The 24,291-nt window shown below is 42.4% G+C and overlaps 1 protein-coding gene across 1 annotated transcript; it reads left to right on the top strand.

Annotated features, from left to right (window-relative positions):
• The first annotated feature begins 5,497 nt into the window (after positions 1-5,497).
• CCN3 (cellular communication network factor 3) lies at positions 5,498-13,148 on the top strand. Its single transcript, XM_045805748.2, has 5 exons — positions 5,498-5,682; positions 5,813-6,038; positions 7,134-7,385; positions 8,577-8,791; positions 11,631-13,148. The coding sequence occupies exons 1-5, from the start codon at positions 5,611-5,613 to the stop codon at positions 11,925-11,927; spliced, it is 1,062 nt and encodes a 353-aa protein (XP_045661704.2). The 5' UTR covers positions 5,498-5,610; the 3' UTR covers positions 11,928-13,148.
• The last annotated feature ends 11,143 nt before the right edge of the window (positions 13,149-24,291 follow it).

The raw sequence follows: 24,291 nt of genomic DNA, 5'->3' as shown, positions 1-24,291 counted from the left end.
GCATTATCCAACTTAGTGTTATTTAGTCTTCAGGGCAAGGTGGCTTAGTGAAAAGACAAACAATGAACGTGGAATGATTCGTCTTCCCAACACTCACTCCCCAACCTCCATTACTCGCATGTTCTCACAGCAACTAATTTCATCTTCCTTTATGCTCCTATGTTACTTTGCCTATCTTCATGGACAGAAATGATCACATTCTGCCTTATGTGGGAGGTTTTTTTTTTTACTTCATTTTCCTACTAGGTTATAAAATCCTTGGAAATACAAAACATCTTACTCATTTTTGATTCATGCCATGAAGTATAAAAAAATCATCACTTAATGAATTAGACATTATGAACATCCACGCTGTCAGGTGCAATACAATTCTGTGGTCACACATCTCCTAAAAGTCTATATTATTTGCTGCTGGGAATTCATAAATTGGGTAGGAGAGACTGTACAAGCTTTTGTGGACTCTGAGATATTATTTGGGAATAGGGACTTGTCCAAAAAAGAATCTTTTCTTCCTTCAGGAGCAATCATTTAAAGTTATTTAGGACTTTGCCTATATTCAAGTGATATTATTTCCCTTCTCTGTGCTCACCTGGCCACCAGCATTTATGAGTTGGGTCCACCGTCATCCAATATGGAACACTCCTGAGAGACGTTTGGGTAACTCGATGTCCAGTCGTTATGCGTGTGCCTTTGTCTCTGACACAAATTCCTGGTCCAAAGGATTCTGGTCCATGGAGCAGAACTGGTTATACCCTACCTGGCTGTTATAAGCCGTAGAGAAGTCACATAGAAAGAACTGCTCAGGGCCACTTTCCTCAGCTGGGGTAGGCACGGGCAATGCTGGTGCCTGGGGGCTGGGATTGTGGCATGTACCTAAAGGTTGACAGACTCCATTCCAGTTCAAAACCTTTCTTTTTTCTCAAGTAGGCTCCATGCCCAGCGTGGAGCCCAACGCAGGACCCGACCTCACAACCCTGAGATCAAGACCTGAGCTGAGATCAAGAGCTGGATGCTTAACCAACTGAACCACGTAGGCACCCCCCAATTCAAAAACTTTTTAAAAAAATTATTTCAGTTTCAAAGAGCCCATTTCCCTGTAAGGAGGTCATTTAGCAGTGGAGGAAATTAACTTATTTCTCACATTTCTAGTCAATATCTAGCTCCAATTTCTTTTTACTTAATCTTCTGGATTTTTGTTTTGTGTAAGAAATGCACTAAAAAATAAATTTTAAATATGTGGGCGATAGGAAGATGTTTCCAAAGGGGATGACACTAAACATTATGTATTTGATATTTCACCTCCTGTCACTGCTTCTTCTCTGTCCCTCGTCGTTTCCAGAAAAGCAAGAACAGAAGAGATCTGTCAGAGAAGCAGGAGGGTGTGATTGAAATTAGCCATAGACTTGTACACCTGGTAGAGCTGGCTAGCCTAACGTATCGTGGGAATGACCTTGTGTTCTACCGGCTCCCTGGGGCCCCAGGAAAGGGACATATGAAGGAACTGTAGAAAAAAGCAACCAAATCATTAAAAAGCTGTGAGGCTGATCTATGAGGCACATTCCCAGAGCTAAGTATATGTGGCTTCACTAAATAACGACTGAGTGAAGAGGCAATCAATGTCTATGAGCTTATGGGGAATGTAATCACTGAGGAGAGAAGAGGGATAGAGTTGTCCTGGAGGTGATAACATCATAGTCACTACTTTTTCTTTGTTTCATTTTTAATATGGGGTTCTGTGCTTTATATTTCTCTTGCCTGCTACAGAAATCAGTGCCAATATATTTTTAAAATCTTTTTTATTTTTTTTAAATATTTTTTTATTATATGATGTTAGTCACCATACAGTACATCCCTGGTTTTTGATGTAAACTTCGATGATTCTTTAGTTGCGTATAACACCCAGTGCACCATGCAATACGTGCCCTCCCCACTCTTTTTTAAAGCTGAAGAAAATGAAACAACAACAATGGAAACTTCTATAAAATTTTAGCGTTATAAAATGTAAGGAGTTCTGTACATGTACTCTGGGTAGGAGTATTGACTAATGAGTAATAAGAATGTAAATCAGGGACACCTTGGTGGCTCAGTCGGTAAAGTGTCCAACTCATGATTTCGGCTCAGGTCACGATCTCAGGGTCGTGAGTTTGAGCCCCACGTGGGGCTCTGCGCTCAGCATGGAGACTGCTTAAGATTCTCTCTCTCTCTCCCTCCAGCCCTCTCCCTGCTTGCTCTCTCTCTCTCTCTCAAAATAAATAAGATCTTTAAAATGTATATATATGAATCAATTAACAGCCTATCTGAGATAGAGAAGGAGCAAGGAGTCTCTGGTGTCACATCTGGAGTGAGGGAAAGGGAAGAAAGAAAGAAATGAAATGAAATGAAATGAAATGAAATGAAATGAAATGAAATGAAATGAAATGAAGAGGTGAATCCACCAAAGTACTTGGGCCTCATAACCAAGAGGAGCTGCCATCTTGGTTGGCAGCCAAGAGCAGCAACTCATGAAGAGTTTCTAATGTGATGTCCCTTGACTTCCTCAGACATCTCAACTGACACAGGGCTTATTTCCAACAGGAGGAAGTCACCAGCCTGTATGCTGTCCTTTAGGCTCATAGCACCAAGAAAGACTGAGGGAAGGTGCATGTCGGACGCAGATGGTGATGGCAGATAGCTGTGGCTGAGGAACAACACGTCCAGTTCCTTCTTACCTTGACTTGTGCAGAGCAGTAACAAGGGACAAAACGTAAAGGGAGGTTTGCAGTATCTCAAAAGGTCCAAGAACAACTGACCACTTGTCCATTCCTGGGGGCGTTATGGAAACTATGACATGCTCCCTCTTCTCAAGGGCTCCTGGGCAGGAGAGGGAGACAAGCACAGATACAGTCACATTATTGTTATTCAATGAGTTCAGAGAGATAGACGGGAACAGCACCCGTGCCAGGCCAACAGAAAGGACAAAAATCTATCCCAGCATGGAGGATTTGACAGAAGATGTCCTGGAGACAGCAAAGCATGACCTGATTATCATCAGATGCCTTCACTTTCAGTTTCCAATTGTTTTAATGTGGAGCTCCTCATCCAGGAGCACTTACAGCAGACAGTAGAGTGGGTATGTACTGTTTTGCCTGTCACACATGCTTTCTTCTTAAAGAATCATCCCTTCGTTCCCAGGGAACTGTTCATTCACCCCATTCCAACTGTGTGGCATTAGCTAATCCCCATTCCTCATCTTTCTTGCCTCCTTCAATTAACCCAGGGTGAGCTCATCTAACTCCTGGAACTTTCCAAATTGAGCCAAGGGAGAGGGACATTCCTTCTGCAGTGATAAGGTCACAATGTAAGAGGTTAGGGAGACCTTAAGGTTGACACTTCCCTTATATGGGAGAAGCTGGTCTGTGGTAAGACAGAGTAAAGCTGACACCCAGAAGAGAAATGAAAAGAGATGGGGGGATGGACTCTTGATAGCTCCCAGGCCCTGATGCTAGTAGCCTCTGAGGCCTAGTACCACCTTTCCCATCAGTTATCTGTGAAATCCCACAGCATCCCTCCAGAAGCCCTCTTGCTAAAGCCAGTTCCTCTGGTTTCTATCGCTTGCAATCAAGAGGCTCATGCCAGCTCTGACTTATTGACATCTTCATCCTTACCTTGAATTCACATTTCTCCTCTCATCTTCCCTCTTCCCAGGAAGAGTCAGCCCAGCCTCAATGCTGCCGATTTCTCCTTATTCTGGCTATTCATACTTCGAAAACCTGGCCAAGATTCTTGCTTCCCCATTAGCTATGCTTCTAGTTGTTCCGTATCTGTAGGTTTCCCAAAGCCGGCCCCCATTTCAAAATACAATAAAATGCTGTCTTCCAAGAGCCCTCACCAGAGAATCCAACTGAGTAGGTGAGGGGTGGGGCTGAAGAATCTGTGTTTTTAAAAAAATACACCCTGGTTGATTCTGATGTGCAATCTAGTGGAAGCATCACTGGGCCAGATGACCCAAGAAGCTAGTCAACTTGAAGAGTGTGTGAGGGTCCCAGACATGGCACAGATTAGCTGTTCCATTTCTTGTCAAGCTGTGGGTACTGCTGAGTCTGGTTTACCCCAAAGAAAGCAGAATTATTGCCGCCTTGGGAATACAGAATAGCAGTTTCAAGAGGCTCAGAGAACTCTCCTGAAGGGGCTTGGGTGCCTTCAGCCTGGGGAACAGGCATTGCAAGGGCAGCCCTGGCCCCTTCCACAAGCTGCCTTTGCTTTCCTTCATGCTGGAGACGGATGATGTAGAGGAAATGTGTTTCTTTTTCAAGTCTAGAGTTACATCACAAGACTGTATACTTTTTCTCATAAGGTGTCTTTCCACTGAGCCTATCCTCAGAGGAGCTGGGCATAGTTATCCCAGAGGCAGCAGCAAAGTTGAAGGAGAGAAATTTTCTTTTAATCCATCAAGCAATATCACCTCTGGAGCAGTAAAAGTGCTCTCATTCTCATGAAAGATGACAATTGCTTCAAAGCGGCCATTTTTTAAACATGGATGCCAGGTGAGAGAGAGATTTGCTGTTCTGGAGGGGTCAGCCAAGTAAAGCAAATGCGTCCTCGCTCCGTACCTAATTCACTGAGGTTTGGACAGTGGCTGACAGTGGCTAACCTGCCTCACTAAGTCTCAAAGACTCTTGGATTTTGACATGGGCTGATTTACGTGAGGTGTCATACAACAGGTGTTTCAAGGCTTTTTTTCTATCAGGCAGAAAGCTTGTATTTACCTCAGGCTCTTATGTTTTATTTTATTATGTTTTAATTTTCTTTCTTTCAAGCCTGCGGAATCGGGAGGAGGGGGCTTAAGAATCAGTGGGGGCTTGGAATGATTAGAATCAAAGGAACTTTTTGCCATTTGGCCAACAGCATCCTTCATCCTAACGCTGCGATGCTATGCTTTGCTTTTGTCTTCTCTTTTCTTTCCTTGCTTTTTTCCCTCCACTTTTCTTTCTTTCCTCTTTCTGCTTCCCTCCCTCCCCTCCCCTCAACACATTCAAAGAGTGCCCTAAACGGTGACAAACTTGCATGTGCTTCCCTTATGACTAAACCCCTGGGACTTTCGCCAACCCCCCACAGATGGCCCCAAACTGCAGGCACCCCTCGAGGAGAGCCCCACGTTCGCAGCCCCGCTTGGAGCGGCCAGCGCGCGGCGCGGTGGGGAGCGCCGGTGTATCGGTCCTGGGGGAAGGCAAAGCAGCTTCCAGGAGGAAACGGGCGTTTCCTTCCCACGCGCTCGAGCGAGCCCTGGGTCCCGGCCGCGCGACTCCACCCTGCCCCTCCCGGCGCTCCGGGAAAAGCCAGTCGCCACACACAGGCACACGCAGGCCCCAGGGCCGCGCCCTAAGGAGAGCGGCACCCACGGCCAATTGCCATGGCAACCCCGGGGTTCGTTCCATTCCCCACCCAGCCGGTCCCCCCCACTTCCTCCCTGCCCTGCAGCCAACCGGCTTGAGCGCGTCCCGCGAGCGCGCTATAAAACCTAAGCCGGTGCGGCCGGGGAACAGAGGCGGGCGCCCGACCTGCAGCAGGGCGAGCGGGGCGGATCTGCGGCGCCCAGTCTTGTTTCTGAAGGCGAGAGGGAAAAGCCTGATCATGCAGAGTGTGCAGAGTCCGCCCAAGCGGTGCATTGGCCTGGCCTTCCTGCTGCTCCATGTCCTGGGACAGGTGAGCGGCGCACCCCTCCGGTGCCTCTGGTTACTTTGCCCTCCAGGGCGGCCCTTGCTCGGGGCCCGGGTCGCTCCGCCTTCGATCGTCCCTGCTGAGAGCTTTGTCTTTCTTGTCCCGCCCGCGCCAGGTCGCTGCCACCCAGCGCTGTCCCACCCAGTGTCCGGCCCGGTGTCCCAAGACGCCGCCAACCTGCGCCCCCGGGGTGCGAGCGGTGCTGGACGACTGTTCCTGCTGTCTGGTGTGCGCCCGCCAGCGCGGCGAGAGCTGCTCCCTGCTGGAGCCGTGCGAGGAGAGCCGCGGCCTCTTCTGCGATCGCAGAGCGGACCCCAGCGCGGGAACCGGCATCTGCATGGGTAATCCGGCCCCCTGTGTCGCCTGTCCTCCGCTCCCGCCTGCTGCCCCTTTCCTCTCCTTCTCCCCTTCCCTGAGGATAACATGCAAATAATAATAACGGGAATGGTGCAGCAGGTGATGTTTGTGGAGCGCTTACTGTGCTCCAGGCATGGTCTTGGGGAGGGGTGGGGGTGGGGGGTGCTTGCAGCTTTGGGGAGCGCCAGAAGCCAGAGGAAACCCGCCCGCAAAAGGTGAGAAGCATTCATCACTTGCCTCCTTAGAGTGGAATCTAGATAGCCTTGCCAGGGAGCAGGGCAGAGTTTAGGGCCAGTGAAATCATTTCCTTTGGACATTTCCAAGGGGATGCTTGGAGGTGATGGAATCTTGGGCTTAATCACAAGCTCACAGTTCCCCCACTTGCCGCCCAACAGGTTTGTTTTCACACCTGTAATGGACCTATTGAGCTAAAGCAGCTTTTGGTCTCGTGGGACGACTATGTAACCCCAGTCTGGGCTGTGAATAGAATAAAATGCAGGCAACCAACCAATTCAGGCTGGTGAAACTGATTGGGGATCATTTTTCCACGTGGTGCGCCATTTACTTGGAGGCTGCCCCTGCCTCCCCTGATAAGAGGGCTTGCAATAGCCTTTTACTTTCTTCTCTAAGTTAGTGATGATTTATTGTGCTGGAATGCCAAGGAATCCTAGCACCCTTCCCGATTTGACCAGTTAACCTATTTGGAGAATATGAAGTGCACCTTTTCCTTTCTAATGCTAAGCTGCTGGAGTAGGAGAATCTAAGGAGGTTCTAGCAAAATGACGTTATCATTGGGGAGCAACAGCCGTGGCCCCTTGGGAGTGTCACTTCTTGGTGGTGCGCCCCCTGTCTCATCTGTGAAATAAATGGCAGGATTGGATGGTCTTCAAGTTTTCTTCTTGCTCTGGGAGGCCTCCATGAGGAATCTCTCTGCCAGAGAGAGAGAAGAAACAGATCACTTCAACGAGAAAAAGGAAGACCTGGGGTTTGTGTGTAGCCTCTTTAACTTTTCCACTACACTCTGTTCTTGATTTTTCTCTCTGCCCTTCCCTCTCTGCCTTGCTTCCCCAATGCTCTAGCGGTAGAAGGAGACAACTGTGTGTTTGACGGGGTCATTTACCAAAGCGGGGAGACCTTCCAGCCAAGCTGCAAATACCAGTGTGCCTGCAGAGATGGGCAGATTGGCTGTGTGCCCCGCTGCGGAGAGGACCTGCTCCTGCCCCAGCCCGACTGCCCAGCTCCGAGAAAAGTTGAAGTGCCCGGGGAGTGCTGTGAAAAGTGGGTCTGTGACTCAAATGAGAAGGGGGATTTGGGAGGCCTCGCCCTGCCAGGTAAGAAACTCTGAGAGCGCTCACCCCTCAGGATAAATGCAGGCAGGAAGCACATGTGCTCTTTTGGATTTGCCCTGAGAAAAAGTGGCCTCAGTGTCTGGCCATGCAGTTGTGGATTCCAGATGGCCCGCTGAGATCGAACACACCGCGTGTGCGAACCCTAGCCAAGTTACTGAGGTATGCACACGGTTTCTCCTAAAGAGCATCTGCTGTATTCAGTGGTTCTTTGGAGCAAGGGGGCTGATTCTGTCTTATTGCAGGACTACTGTTTCTATTTTGGTCCACCCCCACATGACCCTTACGAACATCACAGAGATAAAAGGAAAAAAAAAATCACTCTTTTCCAGACTCTGTGTATTACCTATGTGCTCTCAAGACCAGCCTTCCTAAAGAACACTGCTTTTCCCTGGGCAGGTGTCGCAGAGAAATGACACCTTTCCAGATGCTGTAGGAAGGGTCGAGGATCTTTGTTTTGCTTTTCTTTTTGTTTTGTCTTCTAAAGGAGATAGTTTAAAAAAAAATTCAAGAGCCAGTAGAGAATATTTTAGAAGCCATGAATCAGCCGGACTATTTATGCTGGCGGTACGCAGAGCTTTACAGCTTTTCTGAGGTCAGAAATTATCAGCCATGCCTTACAGATAGGAAAACTGCCATGTAGAACTGCCCCAAGCTGTACATAGTAAGTGTCGAGACAGAAATTTTTGTAGGCAAAGTCCAAGTGTCTATATCCCAATAATTCAAACAACCAGTTTTACTCTCTAGAATGAAGTCAGCTTTCGTCACTATTTTGAGTCAGTACCTTCTAATTGCTCATCCAATTAAAATTTCATCATGATCCTTTTTCTGTATGAAATCATACGTTGAAAACACTACTGCTTATGGAATAGTTGTTGATGCTATCCTGTTCTACGTTCTTCACACTGCTAGGCTTCTTAAAGACAGGTTCTCCTAAACATCTTCAGGACAAGTGGACAGGCATTCCGCAAATCTTTCTTTAAGGTCTAGAATGTGCCAGCAAAATGCCACCTTTTTAGGTGTTATAAATACAGAGATCCAGTTCTGGCCCCGAGAGCACCTGAGTTTAGTAGGTACAGAATTGAATGAGACCCTCTTTCCGACGGTGGTTGAAAGGATCATTCGGCAACCCCACATCTTACTCAATCTGGCCGCCTTTCTTGGTCGACCCCATAGCCTACAGGACAGAAGCCACGCTAGGAGTTGCAGTCTCTGACTCCAGCGTCAACTGCATTGAACAGACCACAGAGTGGAGTGCGTGTTCCAAGAGCTGTGGCATGGGTTTTTCCACCCGGGTCACCAACAGGAATCCACAGTGTGAAATGGTGAAGCAGACTCGGCTCTGCATGGTGCGGCCCTGTGAACAAGAACACAAGCAGCCGGCAGATAAGGTAGGAGCCTGGAGGCAGCCTCCCATCCCAGAGGAGGGAGCTTTGCCTCATGGGCGTCCGGGCTCTAAAAAGTCACTGTGACACTCGCAGACTCAGAGGTCAGCTCTAGCTGGGAGTGAACCCCAGAGAAAAGGCAGGGAGGTTCCTGTGATGAGGGAGTTTACCTTCTTTTTTTTTTCTCTCTCTCTTTCTCTCTCTCATGTATTGAAAAATCCCAAGCAACTCACAGCAGGTGCACAGGTAGAGGGAAGAGCTGGCCACTCTAATAGTGTCCCCAGCTGAGCCGGTCTGGCAAACCTCATTCCATTCCTGGAAAAACACTGGCTGCTCAGTCACCAAGCGCAGTTCATTTTAAAGAGGTCACTTCTGACCTCAGTTTTAGGCTCGATCTGTAGGAAGCACAGGGTAGAAGTTGTATCTTCCTCACTCAACCCTCGGTCCCCAACATCCTACCCAGTCCCTATTGTGCGCTTGATAAACAATTGTTGATGAATAAATGAATGGTTGTCTGGGAATTATTTTCACGATTTAAAAGAGTCTAGTGGGACCAGTACATTTGCCAGCACAAGGCGATATGTGCCAAATAAAATAGCACATTTCTTTCCTTTTTCGCTGGATGTGAATCAACTCAGTGTGTCAACACTGACTATAAGGCATGCAGATCAGAAGCTCTGATTGGTTCCTGATGACATCACAGGCCTTGTTACCGGAGCCCTAGATCAGATAAATGCAATACGCAAATTGAACCATTGTATGGAAATTTGTACAAACCTAAGGCCAAGATCCTGTCTAACAATGGAAGATTTACATATCTCCCCCCTGAGGCAATAGCACCTAAGGCTTAAGGGTGTGACTCTGGAGCCAGACAACCGAAGTCCTGGTGTACCACACCAACTAGCTGTGGGATCTGGATGGATTTTCTTAACCTCAGCCTCAATCCCGTACCCCATACAATGAGGCCATTGACAGTACGTACCTCCAAGTTGTCCTGTGGATTAAATAGAATGAATTCACAAAGTGGCTGGGCAGAGATGACTCTCTCAGCATTACGCATCGTTTCTATTTGTTGCAAAAATACGTCTCCAGTAGTCATATTAGTTATATGGCTCCATGGCTTTATGACTTTTGGGCGTCCGTCCTAATTTATGTTTCTTCCACCAATTTTGAAAGAACACATAGAAACATCCCCAAACTTATATGCTAGAAGCTGCACCTTCCCACACTTGGGGGAATTCCAGCATACATGTGGCATAGTTATGTGGGTTCACCCGCAAAGCCACCTCTCTCTGTCTCTCTTTCCCTATGTCTCTGTTCCCATCGCCTGTCCGTTTTTCTCTGCTTCTCTCTCTTTCTCTCTCTGTGTCTCACACACACAGATGTTGCTGACCTTGTACCTTTTTGTGGACATTGGCAAGAATATCGGCTACACATTAAATATGAAGAAGGAAGAAACAAGGGGCCTTTAATATTGTCAAGGACACACCTACTTCTTTATTAAAGAAGGCTTTTCCATGTCATGCCTCCAAAATTTTGCCTTTTCTATTGTTTCTTTTGCCAGAATTTTTATATTCGTTTGTGTAACTTGCACCCAGTTTTTTATGGGGATTTTTATTTAAGATACATACGTTTCATAAGGATTCCAAAATTTATTTGGAATCTAGGGAAATACTAGCATAATAATCATTACTTCCTAACACCAAGAGATGCTTAAATATGAGCCAGTGCTTCTCAAAGTGTGGCTCCCCAGACCAACAGCATCATCTAAGAACCTGTTAGAAATGCAAATTATTGGGGCCCACATCAGACCTACTGAATCAGAAACTCTGGGTGTAAGGCCCAACAATCTGTGTTTTGGCAGACCTTCTAGAAGATTCTGATGTAAAGTTTGAAAGCCACTAATTTAAGAGAATCCCTAGCCTTATCACTCCACAGCTCTGGGCTGTACCTAGGAAAGTGAAAAGCAGAGGAGAATTATGGCAAATTATTAGGTGAAGAAATCTAAGTGGGAAATAAACATAGAGTCAGTGTTGAGCTGAATTATCAATGTGAGGGTCCCTCATCAACCATTACTAATGGCATATTGAATAAATTCTCCATTTACCCTGCCTTCGTGGAAAATAACCTTGAATCCTATTGTCTTAGATATTCCTGATGTTATAGTATAATAGAAGGCATGGGCCTGTGTCAGACATTCCATAACTAGAAGTTTCTGGTGACTTTAGGCCTTTGAGACTCCATTTACTCATCTGTAAAACTTGCACAGTTGTTCCTTCCATGAATAATTGATCCTTGCAGGAGTGAATGTTGTTAATAATGTTAAATGAGTTAATGTTTGAAAAGTATTTGAAACATTAGGAGGTGTGCAATGCTACCAGCTATATTCCCTTCCTCTTTATAATGCCTAAGAATGCATTGTTCCAGTGCCTTGAAAAAATAACTTTCTTTATATACACTTTCAACCTCATGCTTATCGCCACAAGGTCTAAAGACAGTTGTGTTCCATTAGGCATGGTTTCCACATTCTAGGCAGGAAAGACAATGAATGCAGGAAGCAATAAAGAGCTGTACCTGTCTGAAGAGCAAAGGGTTTCCCAGAATCCCTTGGTCTATGTATCATTGGCCAGAATTTGATCACAAAGCCATTCCAAGCTCCCAGATATTCTGGAGAAGCAAATACTAGTAGCTGACCAAATTGCCCAAACGCAATAATGTCATGTTAGCAAAGAAGAAAGAACAATGGATAGGGGGTAGGCAGCTAGCAATTTATTCCATATCCCTAAAACGGTCCCTCAGAGGAATGGTAGCCATTCCATGAATCTCTCATTTTCTCCTTTCTTAGAAAGGAAAGAAGTGTCTCCGCACCACAAAGTCACTGAAAGCCATCCACTTGCAGTTCAAGAACTGCACCAGCCTGCACACCTACAAGCCGAGGTTCTGTGGCGTCTGTAGTGATGGCCGCTGCTGCACCCCCCACAACACCAAAACCATCCAGGTGGAGTTCCAGTGCTCCCCAGGGCAGATCATCAAGAAACCAGTGATGGTCATCGGGACCTGCACCTGTCACAGCAACTGTCCTCATAACCATGAGACCTTCCTCCAAGAGTTAAAACCAAACACCAGCAGAGGGGAAATGTAACATGTAATCCTTGAGAGGCATACCTACAGAGGCAAACTGTAGCTACCCACCATCGAGTGAATATAAGAAAAATTAGGAAGAATTATTATTTTACCCCTGAGTCCTATGTATTTTCTGTGGTCATATGAGGTCAGTTATATCTGTCTTTTTTTTTTTTAAATGAAAGATATGATTAACTGTAAACTTGAAATCAAGGTAAGCTCAGGATAGTACTTAGGGATGACTTACTTTTCTGTGGTATTGACTACAAATGAAAATCTGTATAAATTTGAGAAATCGGCTACATGTTTTACTGTGCAGACTATCACATTACACTCATCTTATTTTGTTATACACTACTGCAATATCAAGAAAATGTCACTGTCAGGAATGTCACAGTGAAGTTCAATATCATACTGAACATATTGTCATACGAATATTTTGCCATATAGTGAGGCTTGACTTGAGTCTCTGTTGACCTCTCTTTTTGAATGGCTCAACTCTGAACTCCCAAGTTCAAGATGTGAGGAAATGTGTAGCCCGTCAGTTTGAAATCCAGAAACTATTAGTCTTCTGTTGCGTTGCATACTAGGAAACAAGCTGTATCTACAGAAAGGGAACGTTTGTTAGTTAAGTGAACTGGTGTGATAAACTTGCTCTATTGCAGACAAGTTGACTCCTTTCCAAAGAAAGAAGCTAAACAGAAAACTCCCCCCTAACATAGAGATGACTAGGCCTCTAGTCATACATTTTTATATGCTGGAGGCTTTGGGGGCTCACCGCTTTTTCATCCAGAAGAAGCAGAACATATCAGCAGAGATTTTCTTCATCTTACTGATGAGTAAACTGGGGCCCAAAGCACCTGATTACAACCTTTAATGACTTTCAAGTGTGCTGGTCATAGATTTTGAGAAAGAAGAACAAAATCAACATGACTGTGGTGGTAAAAAAGCACAAATTTTATGGGAGTTCAGAATTATTGTAGACATGCCCAAAACTTATCCTTGGGCCCTAATTATGCAAACTCATGAACAAGATATATGTGTATACATATGTGTATCTAATTTGTCAGGCTATAACATAGGCTGCAAACTTAAATGTATACATTCTTTTAATGTCACCACATGTGTTCAGCTTTTCTCCTTTAAAGTATTTATATATAAGTTATACATTTTTTAAAATATTCTTTTTACTTTCTGTACTTGTCAGACATCACTAAATAAACATGATTTTATCAATGTGTGACTGCCATTACTTATGTGCTTATGAGTTGCTTACTGAAAATATAAATAATGGATGGATCTAGAGGGTATAATGCTAGTGAAAGAAGTCAGACAGGGAAAGACAAATGCCATATGGTTTCACTCATATGTGGAATTTAAGAAACAAAATGAAGAAAAAAGGACAAATGAAAGAAAGCAGACTCTTAAATACAGAGAACAAACTGGTGGTTTTCAGTGGGGAGGTGAGCAGGGAGTGGGTGAAATAGAGAGAGGCAAGTAAGAGTACACTTCTCTTGATGAGCACTGAGTAATGTACAGAATTGCTGTCTCATTATATAGTACACCTGAAACTAATATACCACTATATGTTGTTTATACTTCCATATAAAAAGGAAAATAGAAATAAAATTAAAATATACAAATTAAATCAGATACCAAGCAACAGCATCTATTGAAAGCAAAGCAGATATTTTTAGATGAGCTTACAATTTCTTATCAGAAGAGAAACAAAGACAGTTCTGAGTTAGGTGATCTCTATTGCCAAGGTCTCAGATAGTCTCCACACTGTTTACTCAAGCCAACATCTCGAGCCCTGATATGTTTTCCTGGACAACCAGCTAGACACATCTATGTATTAAAAACTGAATGTGGGCCAAGCAAAACGTGCCTCCCAGGCTTCAAATTGCTCTCCATCCTCCCAATTATCCAGCTTAAACCACCAACATTATCTTGATCAACCTACTTTTACTATGTGCCTAGAAAAGCATATTTCTGTCAATGCAGAGCCCAGCAGTGAACAGGGCTGCCATATGGGCAGTGTGAGGGTCAAAGTTAATATAATCTTTATGTTAAAGTTTCTGACTGATGCAGTGGGTCTATAGTTCTTCCATAGTTTAAAAAAAATCTTATCTCCAACTTCATTTCCCCTACGTGCAGCCTCCTGCCCAGCCCATGTATTTCTCAAGTTTCTATTTGTCCCTTAAGATTAATTGGAAAGCCAATTTGATTTCTAGAGTTTAATCAAAGGACATTGTTAAGGATAGCTAACATTTGTTGCACACTTTTTTGTGCTGAGCACGTTACCCTCATTAACAGCATTTAATTTGCCCAATGGCCCTGTGAAGTAAGCACTCCTCCCCATTTTACCCATGTGGAAACTTAAAAATTTTGAAGTGGTTAAAAGAAACCAGTGGATCTAGGACTCAAAGTCCTTTTGTTTCTAATTTAGGCTATCACGTGAATCCATGCAAAGATAATCTCTCTGTGAGGCTGTTCAGTCCAATATTGTCCACAATGGCAAAGCGGGAACATCCAAAGGTCCAACGATGTATATTTGGCTAGACAAATCCCAGTACAGCCATTATGATGAAGAGCAAAGCGATCTTTAGAATGAAAATGTAAGAAAATACTTACCTCCCACGAAAAGTATAGAACTGTGAAAAAAAAAATGATTTGTCTTTGTTCAAAAGTATCTGTGAACACAAATGTAAAGAGAACTAGGAGACAATACACACTAAAATATTATAGTGTTATGCCAAGTTGGGCCTTTTTGTTGTTGTTTGTGATTTCTTTACCTTTTTCTTTTCTATTCTTTTCTTTGTAACTGAGAACATACTACCTATAAAGCAGGGGGATAAAAGGGTAAGGCTCAATTCAAGTAGCACTTGGAGCAAAGTTGCCCTCATACCTCTGCTCATTCATGTTGAGTTGGCTGCGCCTTCCAGCCTCCGAAACACTTGCTAATTCATTCATTTTGTTCATTCAAAAAACACTTACTGACCGCTTCTGGGTGTCTCGCATTGTTTTAAATTCTGAGAAAATAAAACAAGCAATAAAATAAACAAGTCACCTCTCCTTCCTGGAATTTATACTCTCTCTGTTGGCATTAGCAGGCAAAAAGCAAGTAAATGATCAATGAAGAAGAATATCGAATAGTGATAAATAAACCCTATGAGGATCATTAAACAGGGCAATCTAATAGAGAATTTCTTGGTGGCCAACTGAGCTGGAGGTGGTCAAGGAAGCTCTTTCTGAAGAGGTCACATTTCATCTTAGATCTGAATGACCAGGATTAGGAGAAAGAATCTTCCGGGCAGAAGTAACAGCTAATGCAAAAAACCTAGTGTCAGGAATAAGCTTGGAACTTCATTAGAGAAGATCTGCATGGCTTGAGTGTGAAAGGGGAGGTGGGGATGACGGAGGGCTTGCCCCACAGTACTTTACAACCCATACTTCAAATTCCATTACATTAAGCATCTTGAGGCCAACATCTTAATCTTCTTTGTATCTGCCCCAGTATCTGGCACACAGTAAGACTTCATTATATACCTGTTGAATGAATGAATGAATGAATGAATGAATGAATGAATAAACAAATGAATGGATAAAATGAATGAATGGACAACAGATAGAACGTTCTTTGAAATAAATGTTAGGCTTTTAAACTATCATTTTCGTTATCACTGTCACTTGGAGAGCAATTCCCCCACTCTCAGACCCACACAAACACACACACATGCATGCATGCAGTCCTGAAATGATAACTAAAGACATTTGAAAAAATGTGATCTGATCTATAAATATCTGTTAGGTCTAGAACGTTCTGGCAAGGAAAGCAGCATTTACTGAGCAGGGCTGAGGGCTGCAGAAAGTGTGCAGGTTTGGGAGTTATTCAAGCCCAGATTTGAATACCAGGCCTACTCTTTCCCAGCTGTGGGATATTGAGCAATTTGTACATACTCTCTGAGCCTCAGTTTCCACACCTATAAGAGGAGACCATAATGTTGATAGAGTGACCAACCACCTTCGTTTGTCCGGAACTGGGAAGATTTCTGAGACTGGGGACTTTCAGTAAGATTGGACAGTCCCAGGAAAACGGGGCCGAATTGGTTACCTTAAGTATCAACCACACATTGTTGTAAGATAATATGTGTTCATAAGCACTTGACTGTGCCAGACACATAGTAGGCCAGCAAATGACAGCTATTATAATAAGTATCCAGTAGAGCCGAGCTCTGCCCCTTATTCTCTGCTTGTCGTGTTCAAAGGTAGACATTACTGACCTCATTTTTACAGGGAAATATGGAGAGTATAAAGGAAGCTAATTGCCTATTAAGGACACAGTAAATGAAGAAGCTGGGGTTCAAACTCAGGGTCTGCCTGAGCTCAGAGCCAAAGCTCTTTCCTTTCCTCAGAGCCACAGCCATGAGGCCAAGGATATTTTCAGCAACCAAAACAATTCCAACAGTTTTCATTTTTGTGCTATTTTCCCAAACTATAAATGTTCTCTTTTAGAAACAGCATTGCAAAGTAGTGAGATTGTTGAGATCATTCTGTGAATGTGAAATTTTGAAAGCACTTAATTGCTTTTTAGTGATAAGGCACACTCCATTGAAAATTATTTGGGACTTCTTCTTCCACTTCACAAGGATTCAGTTCAAGAATGTGGCAAGGACGCCTTTACACAAGGAAATAATTTGTCACATTCATATCTGTGCTTGATGAGATTATCAATAGAACTTTCGACTGGATTTTCTTCTAGGATCTTCCTGTAGGTACACATTGTCAGGCTTCTGCATGACGGGTTTCAATCCAAAATGCTCAATATCATAAATCAAATTATCAAAGCAGTATGTCCTTCTGGCTGTGTGCTATCGAGCTCAGTTTGAAGATTCATTATGGTTGGAAACGTATTCATCTTAACCACACTGCATGGTTCTCGCCGGCAGTGCTATGCTGTCTGGACCACAGAGGGTTCACCGAATTCAGTTACCACTTCAATAACACTACTGGCACTTGCTGAACTCTGCATAATGACGAATTCTCTGTAGCCATCCAGCTGAGGACTGTGAATTACTGTTACATTAAGCCAGCTGTTCTGGGGATAATGAGGAGGTGCTAAGGGTAAGGATGTCACTGTTGTACCATTCTTCCTAAAGGATGTGTATCTCTCCTTAGGACAAGAAATTGAAAGTCTGAATTTCAGCCCAGGGAGCTCTACAAAAGAAGACATAGTTCCGTTCAAATGGCAGAATTTCACAGAATGAACTGACCACCGGCTCTACTGGAAGGAGCCTGGAAATAAATGTTTTATGACCCAAGAAGAGGATGTTGCTTGGACTTATATTTTACTAGCAAAATCTGAGAAGCAGGCTTTGCTTGTAGCAGAGGTTCAGAAGTCTGGAAGAGGTTACAAAGTTCTTTGTGTGGGTTAAATAAGGGTCAGTCTGCTCCAAACGGACCCAGACTTTTCCTGCTGAAGCAAGGCCACCCACCAAATCCTTGGAGGACCTTGGCCACTAAATGCAAATTCTAGTTCCTCTAAAAATGTCTAAATCTCAGCAGTGAGAATCTTCCCTGATACTTTGCAGAGTATCTCAGGCCCCAGAAAAAAAAGGACAAAGACTACAAGTGTCCTGTTGGGTAGGCCCTGTCAGCTCCCCAAACTCCATATCCTTGTTCGAGAATCTACTTTAAGGGGCGCCTGGGTGGCACAGCGGTTGAGCGTCTGCCTTCGGCTCAGGGCGTGATCCCAGCGTTCTGGGATCGAGCCCCACATCAGGCTCCTCCACTATGAGCCTGCTTCTTCCTCTCCCACTCCCCCTGCTTGTGTTCCCTCTCTCGCTGGCTGTCTCTATCTCTGTCGAATAAATAAATAAAATGTTAAAAAAAAAAAAGAATCTACTTTAAGTTCATCTTCTCTGAGAAGACTTCTTCACTGGCACCCTTTTTCCACCACCAGAACTAACCAAGTCCTCCTTTGTGCTCACCTGCTTCTTGTAACAATTGCTATCACAGCAGCTAAAACACCCCACCTCTGTTATTAGTTTTCAAGTCTGTCCTCCACTAGACTCTAAGCTCTATGAGGGCAGAGACCTTGTCTGGTTTTCTCACCACTGCTTCTCACTGTGCTTCTCACACTTTTCTGTCACATTACTCCAAGCAGCTAAGCATAACGAACACCTACAATAGAAATCCAGCATTTCAGGCCAAAGTTTCTGTGGCATGCTACATTTTTCAATTAAAAATTCAGGTATGTTATACACAAGTAATGAATCATGGAACTTTACATCAAAAACTAGGGATGTACTGTATGGTGACTAACATAATATAATAAAAAATTATTATTAAAAAAAAATTAAAAAATAAAAGTCAAAAAAATTTCAGGTAAATCTTGACTTCTCTTTACTATATTCATGTTTGTTAAATATAAAAAAATAGCATTTAAAATTTTTAATTGGGTAGTGCATTCAACTTTTCCAATCCAAATCTTCAAGTAAAATTGATGCCCCAGAATGATGTACAATGTCTACACTGAAGTTCCATATCTCCTTGCGTACTTCACGTAGTCAAATTAGCAGTAACAACAATAATTTCCAATTTTATCTCATTTTGGATGCCATCAATTATAAGATGTATTATTAATTCGTGTAGCAAAAAGAAATAAAAATTATGCCAATTCACTTAGGACACACCATCAATTGTGAGATTGATTTATCTCACTTTCATAAATATGAAACATGTTAAATGTCGATTGTAGATTATATACAATTTAAAAAGAAGATTTTTTAGTAAGGGACAAAGTAGAGGAAAAAGAGAAATAATATTTACAAGATTATTAAGTACCAGGCAATAAGCAAAGTGCTTTACATAAATTAGCACATTTACTTTAGTCCTTATAAAAATCCTATGAGTTGAGTACTGTTACATCTCAAAATTACAGATGAGGAAAACAAAGCTTTGGGGAGATAAATAGCTTACACAGGATCATAAATCTATTATGTGACAAAACCTGGATCTAAACCCTCACATTCAGCATCCAGAATTTACACATTTAATCCCTCTGTGTTATTGTCTATCCTCTGGGAGTTACATATGGTCCAGTTGAGGAAGTAGGTAGTCCATGTTCAAAAGAGTCAAATGGATGAAGAGCTATTACTAAGCTCTGAGAATCTGTGCTCTGGATACGGGTCACCCTAAGGAACTTCCCTGACAGAAGGAAATGGGGGACATATACAGCTCTTGGTGAAAAAACCCCACTGAATTTGGGTAACAATTCTGAGACCAAGAACTGTCGGGAATGTGGTCCTGAGCTTTTCACCAACCACTGGAATGAAGGCAAGAGTTTCTTCTTTTATGTGTTAATAAATTAAGTAATTAATCAATTCAACAAGTATGGATTCATCATCTACCACTTTCCAAGTAATGTCTTGGAACTGGGAATAAAGCAGAGAACAAGGCAAAAACAGTGCTTGCCCTCAGGAAGCTTATACTCTTTCAGGGGTTGTGTTAGTTTTTCCTCAGACCTCAGTTTTTCATATTAAATTATCAAGTCTTTCTAGCCTTTCCTCTTCTGCTTGCCATTTTGACTAATTTCATGACCATGGGCTCCCTAGAGCTCAGTCCCATATTGGGTGCCCCGCAAATTCCAGAAAGGATTCAGAGAAAGTAATGTCCCAAAACTGAGTCTGAAGCACTCCAGACCCCTGTTCTTATATAAGCCAGTTCCTCATCTGAAGCCTGTTTAGAAGGGAGTCTCTCATGCCTACTAACTACATACCTGGAAGATTTCATGACACAGAGAGATAAGAGTTTCAGAGGTCTCCCTGTAAGCCCTAATTCATTAAGAGAACTACCTATCCTCCAAGCCTATGTCTAATAGTTTGTTCAGAGGGATCATATGATCTTTTTTCCCTTGGAGGAAGGGCTCAAGTTTTATTGTGTCCAGACTCTTCTTGTTGATATGTCATCTACCTGGATATCCTTCTTTTATTAGCTTCACCTTTTGAAATCTAATCTATTATTAAAGGCCCATAACAAAATGCTATCCACTAAATTTTTCCCAATTTCTCTTCAGGCCTCCCTTACCGCATTCCTCTTCAGCCAAGGCAAAAACATAGAAGCAGAACATATTGGAAAACACTGAACTTGGAAAAAACCATGTTCTACTTGCGTGGCTTCTGGACTTCTATGTCCACAAAACAAGGATATTGAATTCCCCAACTTCTGTGGTCCTACCCATATTGACTTATAGAGTACCTGCTGTGTGCCATGCACTTACATATACCATCTTTACAACCTAATATTTCTTCATAACAGTGCTACAAGATGAGTACTATTGCTCTATTTTATAGATGAGACGGGTAAGGACTCAAACCCAGGGGCACCCGGCTGTGGAGGCTAGACTGCCTGCAGAATGACTTACCACCAGTCCCAAGGAGCTTGAAATGCCCTTCCTCCTTCTTTTCTCTTTTATCATAACAGGCGTTCTGAAGGCTGAACTCATTACAATAAAAGCACTTCTGGTTTCTGGATTAGAAAATAACAACCATAGCCTTCAGATTTATCCTGGTTTCTGTAGGCACTGTGGTAATGAAATGAGCAATGCAAATATTAATTAAAACTGTATTTATACAACATCCCTCAAAGTGATAGAGATATGAAGAAGTCAACCAAGAAACCAGCTATAAAGCTACATCCTACCAACCTGATAGCCAAAGTAAACTTGAGCAAGAGGAACAAAGCTGGAGGTATCACAAACCCAGATTTCAAGATATACTGCAAAGCTATATAGTCAAAAGAGTATGGTATTGGCACAAAAGCAGGCACATAGATCAACGGAACAGAATAGAAAGCCCAGAAATAAAACAGCACTTATATGGACAATTAATCTACAATGGTGAAGACAAGAATATACAATGGAGAAAAAACAATCTTTTTAATAAATGGTGTTGGAAAAACCGGACAACTACATGCAAAAGAATTAAACTGGACCACTTCTTTATACCATACACAAAAATAAATTCAAAATGAATTGAAGACCTAAATGGGAGACCTGAAACTCCTAGAAGAAAACAGAAGCAGTAAGCTCTTTGATATTGGCCTTAGCAACATTTTCCTAGATATATCTCCTCAGGCAAAGGAAACAAAACCAAAAATAAACTATTGGGACTCCACCAAAATGAAAAGCTTCTACACAGTGAAGGAAACCATCAACAAAATGAAAAGGCAACCTACTGAATGGGAAAAGATGTTTACAAATGACATGCCTGATAAAGCGTTAATATCCAAAATTCATAAAGAATTTATACAACTCAACACCAAAAACCCCACAAATTATCCAATTTAAAAAATGGGTAGAAGACCTGAATAACCTTTTTTCCAAGAACGACAAAGATGGCCAACACACACATGAAAGGACGCTCGACATCACTCATCATCAGAGAAAAGCAAATCAGAGCCAAAATGAGATAGCACCTTACAGCTGTCAGAATGACTAGAATCAAAAAGACAAGAGATAACAAGTGTTGGCCAGGATGCAGAGAAAAAGGAAACCTTGTGCACTGTTGGTGATGCACACTGATACAACCACTGTGGAAAATAGTATGAGGGTTCCTCAAAAAATTGAGAAATAGAATTACCATATAATCCAGTAATTCCACTACTGGGTATTTACCCAAAGAAAACAAAAACACTAATCTGAAAAGATATATGCACCCCTGTGTTTATTGCAGCATTATTTGTAATAGCCAAGATACAAAAGCAACCCAAGTGTCCACTGAAAATGAATGAATAAAGAAGATGTGATACATATATGTACAATGGAGTATTACTCAGTCATAAAAAATAATGAGATCTTGCCATTTGCAATAGCATGGATGGACTTAGAGGGTATTATGCTAAGTGAAATAAGTCAGACAGAGAAAGACAAATAGCATATGATTTCACTTACATGTGGAATCTAAAAAATACAACAAATAAACAGAGAACAAACTGTACTCTCTGTTAAATGCAGAGAAAAACTGGAGATTGCCAGAGGGAAGGTGGGGGGGGTGAGTGAAATAGATAAAAGGGATTAAGAAGTACAAACGACAAATAATAAAATAAATGTCGTGGAGATATAAAGCACAACACAGGGAATACAGTCAATACTATTGTAATAATGTTGTATGGTGACGGACGGTGACTATATCATGATGAGCACTGAATAATGTTAGAATTGTTGAATCAAGACATGCACACCTAGGGGCGCCTGGGTGGCACAGCGGTTAAGCGTCTGCCTTGGGCTCAGGGCGTGATCCCGGCGTTCTGGGATCGAGCCCCACATCAGGCTCCTCCGCTATGAGCCTGCTTCTTCCTCTCCCGCTCCCCCTGCTTGTGTTCCCTCTCTTGCTGGCTGTCTCTATCTCTGTCGAACAAATAAATAAAATCTTAAAAAAAAAAAGACATGTACACCTGAAACTAATAGAACATTGTACATTAATTATACTTCAATTAAAAAACCAGTTTTTATTTTTTTATAAATAGCTGTAAAAAGAAACTATACCAACCAATCAATGAATTTGACTTGTTTTTTTAAGGGGACCGCTTGCTTTGTCAGGCCGCTCAAAGAAAGTATCAAGGTGCATCTATAAAATACAAAGCTGCCTAGGCAGAATCATCGAATTCGATGATTTTTTGAAATGAATGATTTCATTCAAACAATTTGCAACCCAAGTTACTCACTAGTTAACACACCTTCAATATATTGAAAACAATTCATCCATTTGGTAGGCCTTCACTGACATTTTTTTTATAATAATTTTTTATTATATTATGTTAGTCACCATACAGTACATCCCTGGTTTTTGATGTAAAGTTCGATGATTCATTACTTGCGTATAACACCCAGTGCACCATGCAATACGTGCCCTCCTTACTACCCATCACCATACCCATTCACTGACATTTTTAAATCAATCTATACTATATATCCAAGAAAAATGCATTAATTAGTTAATACTTTTGCTTAACTGAAGCTTGGGATTGTCTAAGGTCTGACTATATACCTCTTGTCATATTGGATTGTTCATCACAGATACATTCTTCCAATGTTGGACACAGATTCTTTAACAGAAAAGCTGAACTTCAAACCACACCAGGCGGTTTCATGCAATACAGATTTCTCAGACTTGGAACAAAAGTAAAGTACGAGTACTATTTCCTAAAGGCTCTGCTGTTTAGTGGGCACCTTTTTCTTCCAAGATTTTCTGTGGATTTACACATTTCTTCAATCCTATATAAATTAACTGTGGGTTTACAAGGGCTTCAAATTTCATAAGCTGCACACCATTATTTTCTTTTAGTTTTGTGCCTTTCTCTTCTTTGATGAGTGAATAGCTTAGAAAATGTCCAGAGAATATATTTTATTGTATTCTGATGGCGGGAGTGACATTATTTGACTTGGGTGTCCCCTGAACTCTGCAGTCTCACTCTGAAATATATAGTAACAGCCAAGACCCCCTGACTTCTGCTATGAGCCCTCACCCCCACCCTGGCTGGCTAGGTGTATGTAGCGTGTTGTACGGGGGCAGTAAACCCGGGGGCAAATGTGCTCTTATTGATTATATAGAGCTCTTGTAGGCACTTGGCCAAATTTTAAACTACTTATGAATTGTGACTTCTATAGAATAAAAGCCTATTTAGCTGTTCTTTGCCATTTCAGACTCCTCTGCTAGTTGCATGATTTGCTTTTAAGGGAGAGTTGATACATCACAACTCATGAGGAACCTCCTAGAGGAATAGTAAAAGCGTGCTGATTTGTTTCCAAGCTTTTATGTTTGCCTCCCTCTCTTCTCTCTCTCTCCAACTTACCAGTTTCTTGCTTTATTTTCTTCAAAAGATTTTTGGAAAGTACAAGCACTCCTTAGTCCATTGGTGCACTGGGACGACAGTGAGTAGTAACATCTGCTCTGTGTGCCCACTGATGACCTCTTTTCTAGGCTAAACCATCAAATTGCCTTTATTGAGTTTAGGAAACTATCTTTGGCATCATCCCTAAACTTAAGAGGTGGAAAGCAAACACAGGATAAATCTCTACGTAAGCACGCTAAGAAAAAGCCTTTATCCATCCGTAATAGAGTCCACTGAGCCGCCTCATGCTCAATCTGAAATTTTCATAGCCATGATTATGGGTCATAGATAACATTTTATGGGCTGTATTTAACCCTCTTCACTCCTCTATGAAATATCAAGCAATAATTCTGCACAAGATGGGTACTCAATAAATGTTGGATAAAAAAAGAAAAAATTGATGAGAGGATGGAAGGATCATTAGAGAGATTAGATGAACGGATAAAGTTATTAATTGATGAGCAAACAAGTAGATAAGCAAACAAATAGAA

The sequence above is a fragment of the Ursus americanus genome, chromosome 9 (assembly GCF_024610735.1).
Source record: "Ursus americanus isolate L20-20 chromosome 9, mUrsAme1.1.p, whole genome shotgun sequence".
Lineage (NCBI taxonomy): Eukaryota > Metazoa > Chordata > Mammalia > Carnivora > Ursidae > Ursus > Ursus americanus.
The sequence above is the reverse complement of the archived record's forward strand: the minus strand, read 5'-3'. Positions and strand labels throughout refer to the sequence as shown.

Excerpts from the sequence above, each read along its gene's own strand:
- CCN3 (XM_045805748.2), top strand. The coding sequence starts at position 5,611 with ATGCAGAGTGTGCAGAGTCCGCCCAAGCGGTGCATTGGCCTGGCCTTC. Across the intron at positions 7,386-8,576 it reads GGGAGGCCTCGCCCTGCCAG|CCTACAGGACAGAAGCCACG; the intron begins GTAAGAAACTCT and ends TCGACCCCATAG. Across the intron at positions 8,792-11,630 it reads ACAAGCAGCCGGCAGATAAG|AAAGGAAAGAAGTGTCTCCG; the intron begins GTAGGAGCCTGG and ends CTCCTTTCTTAG.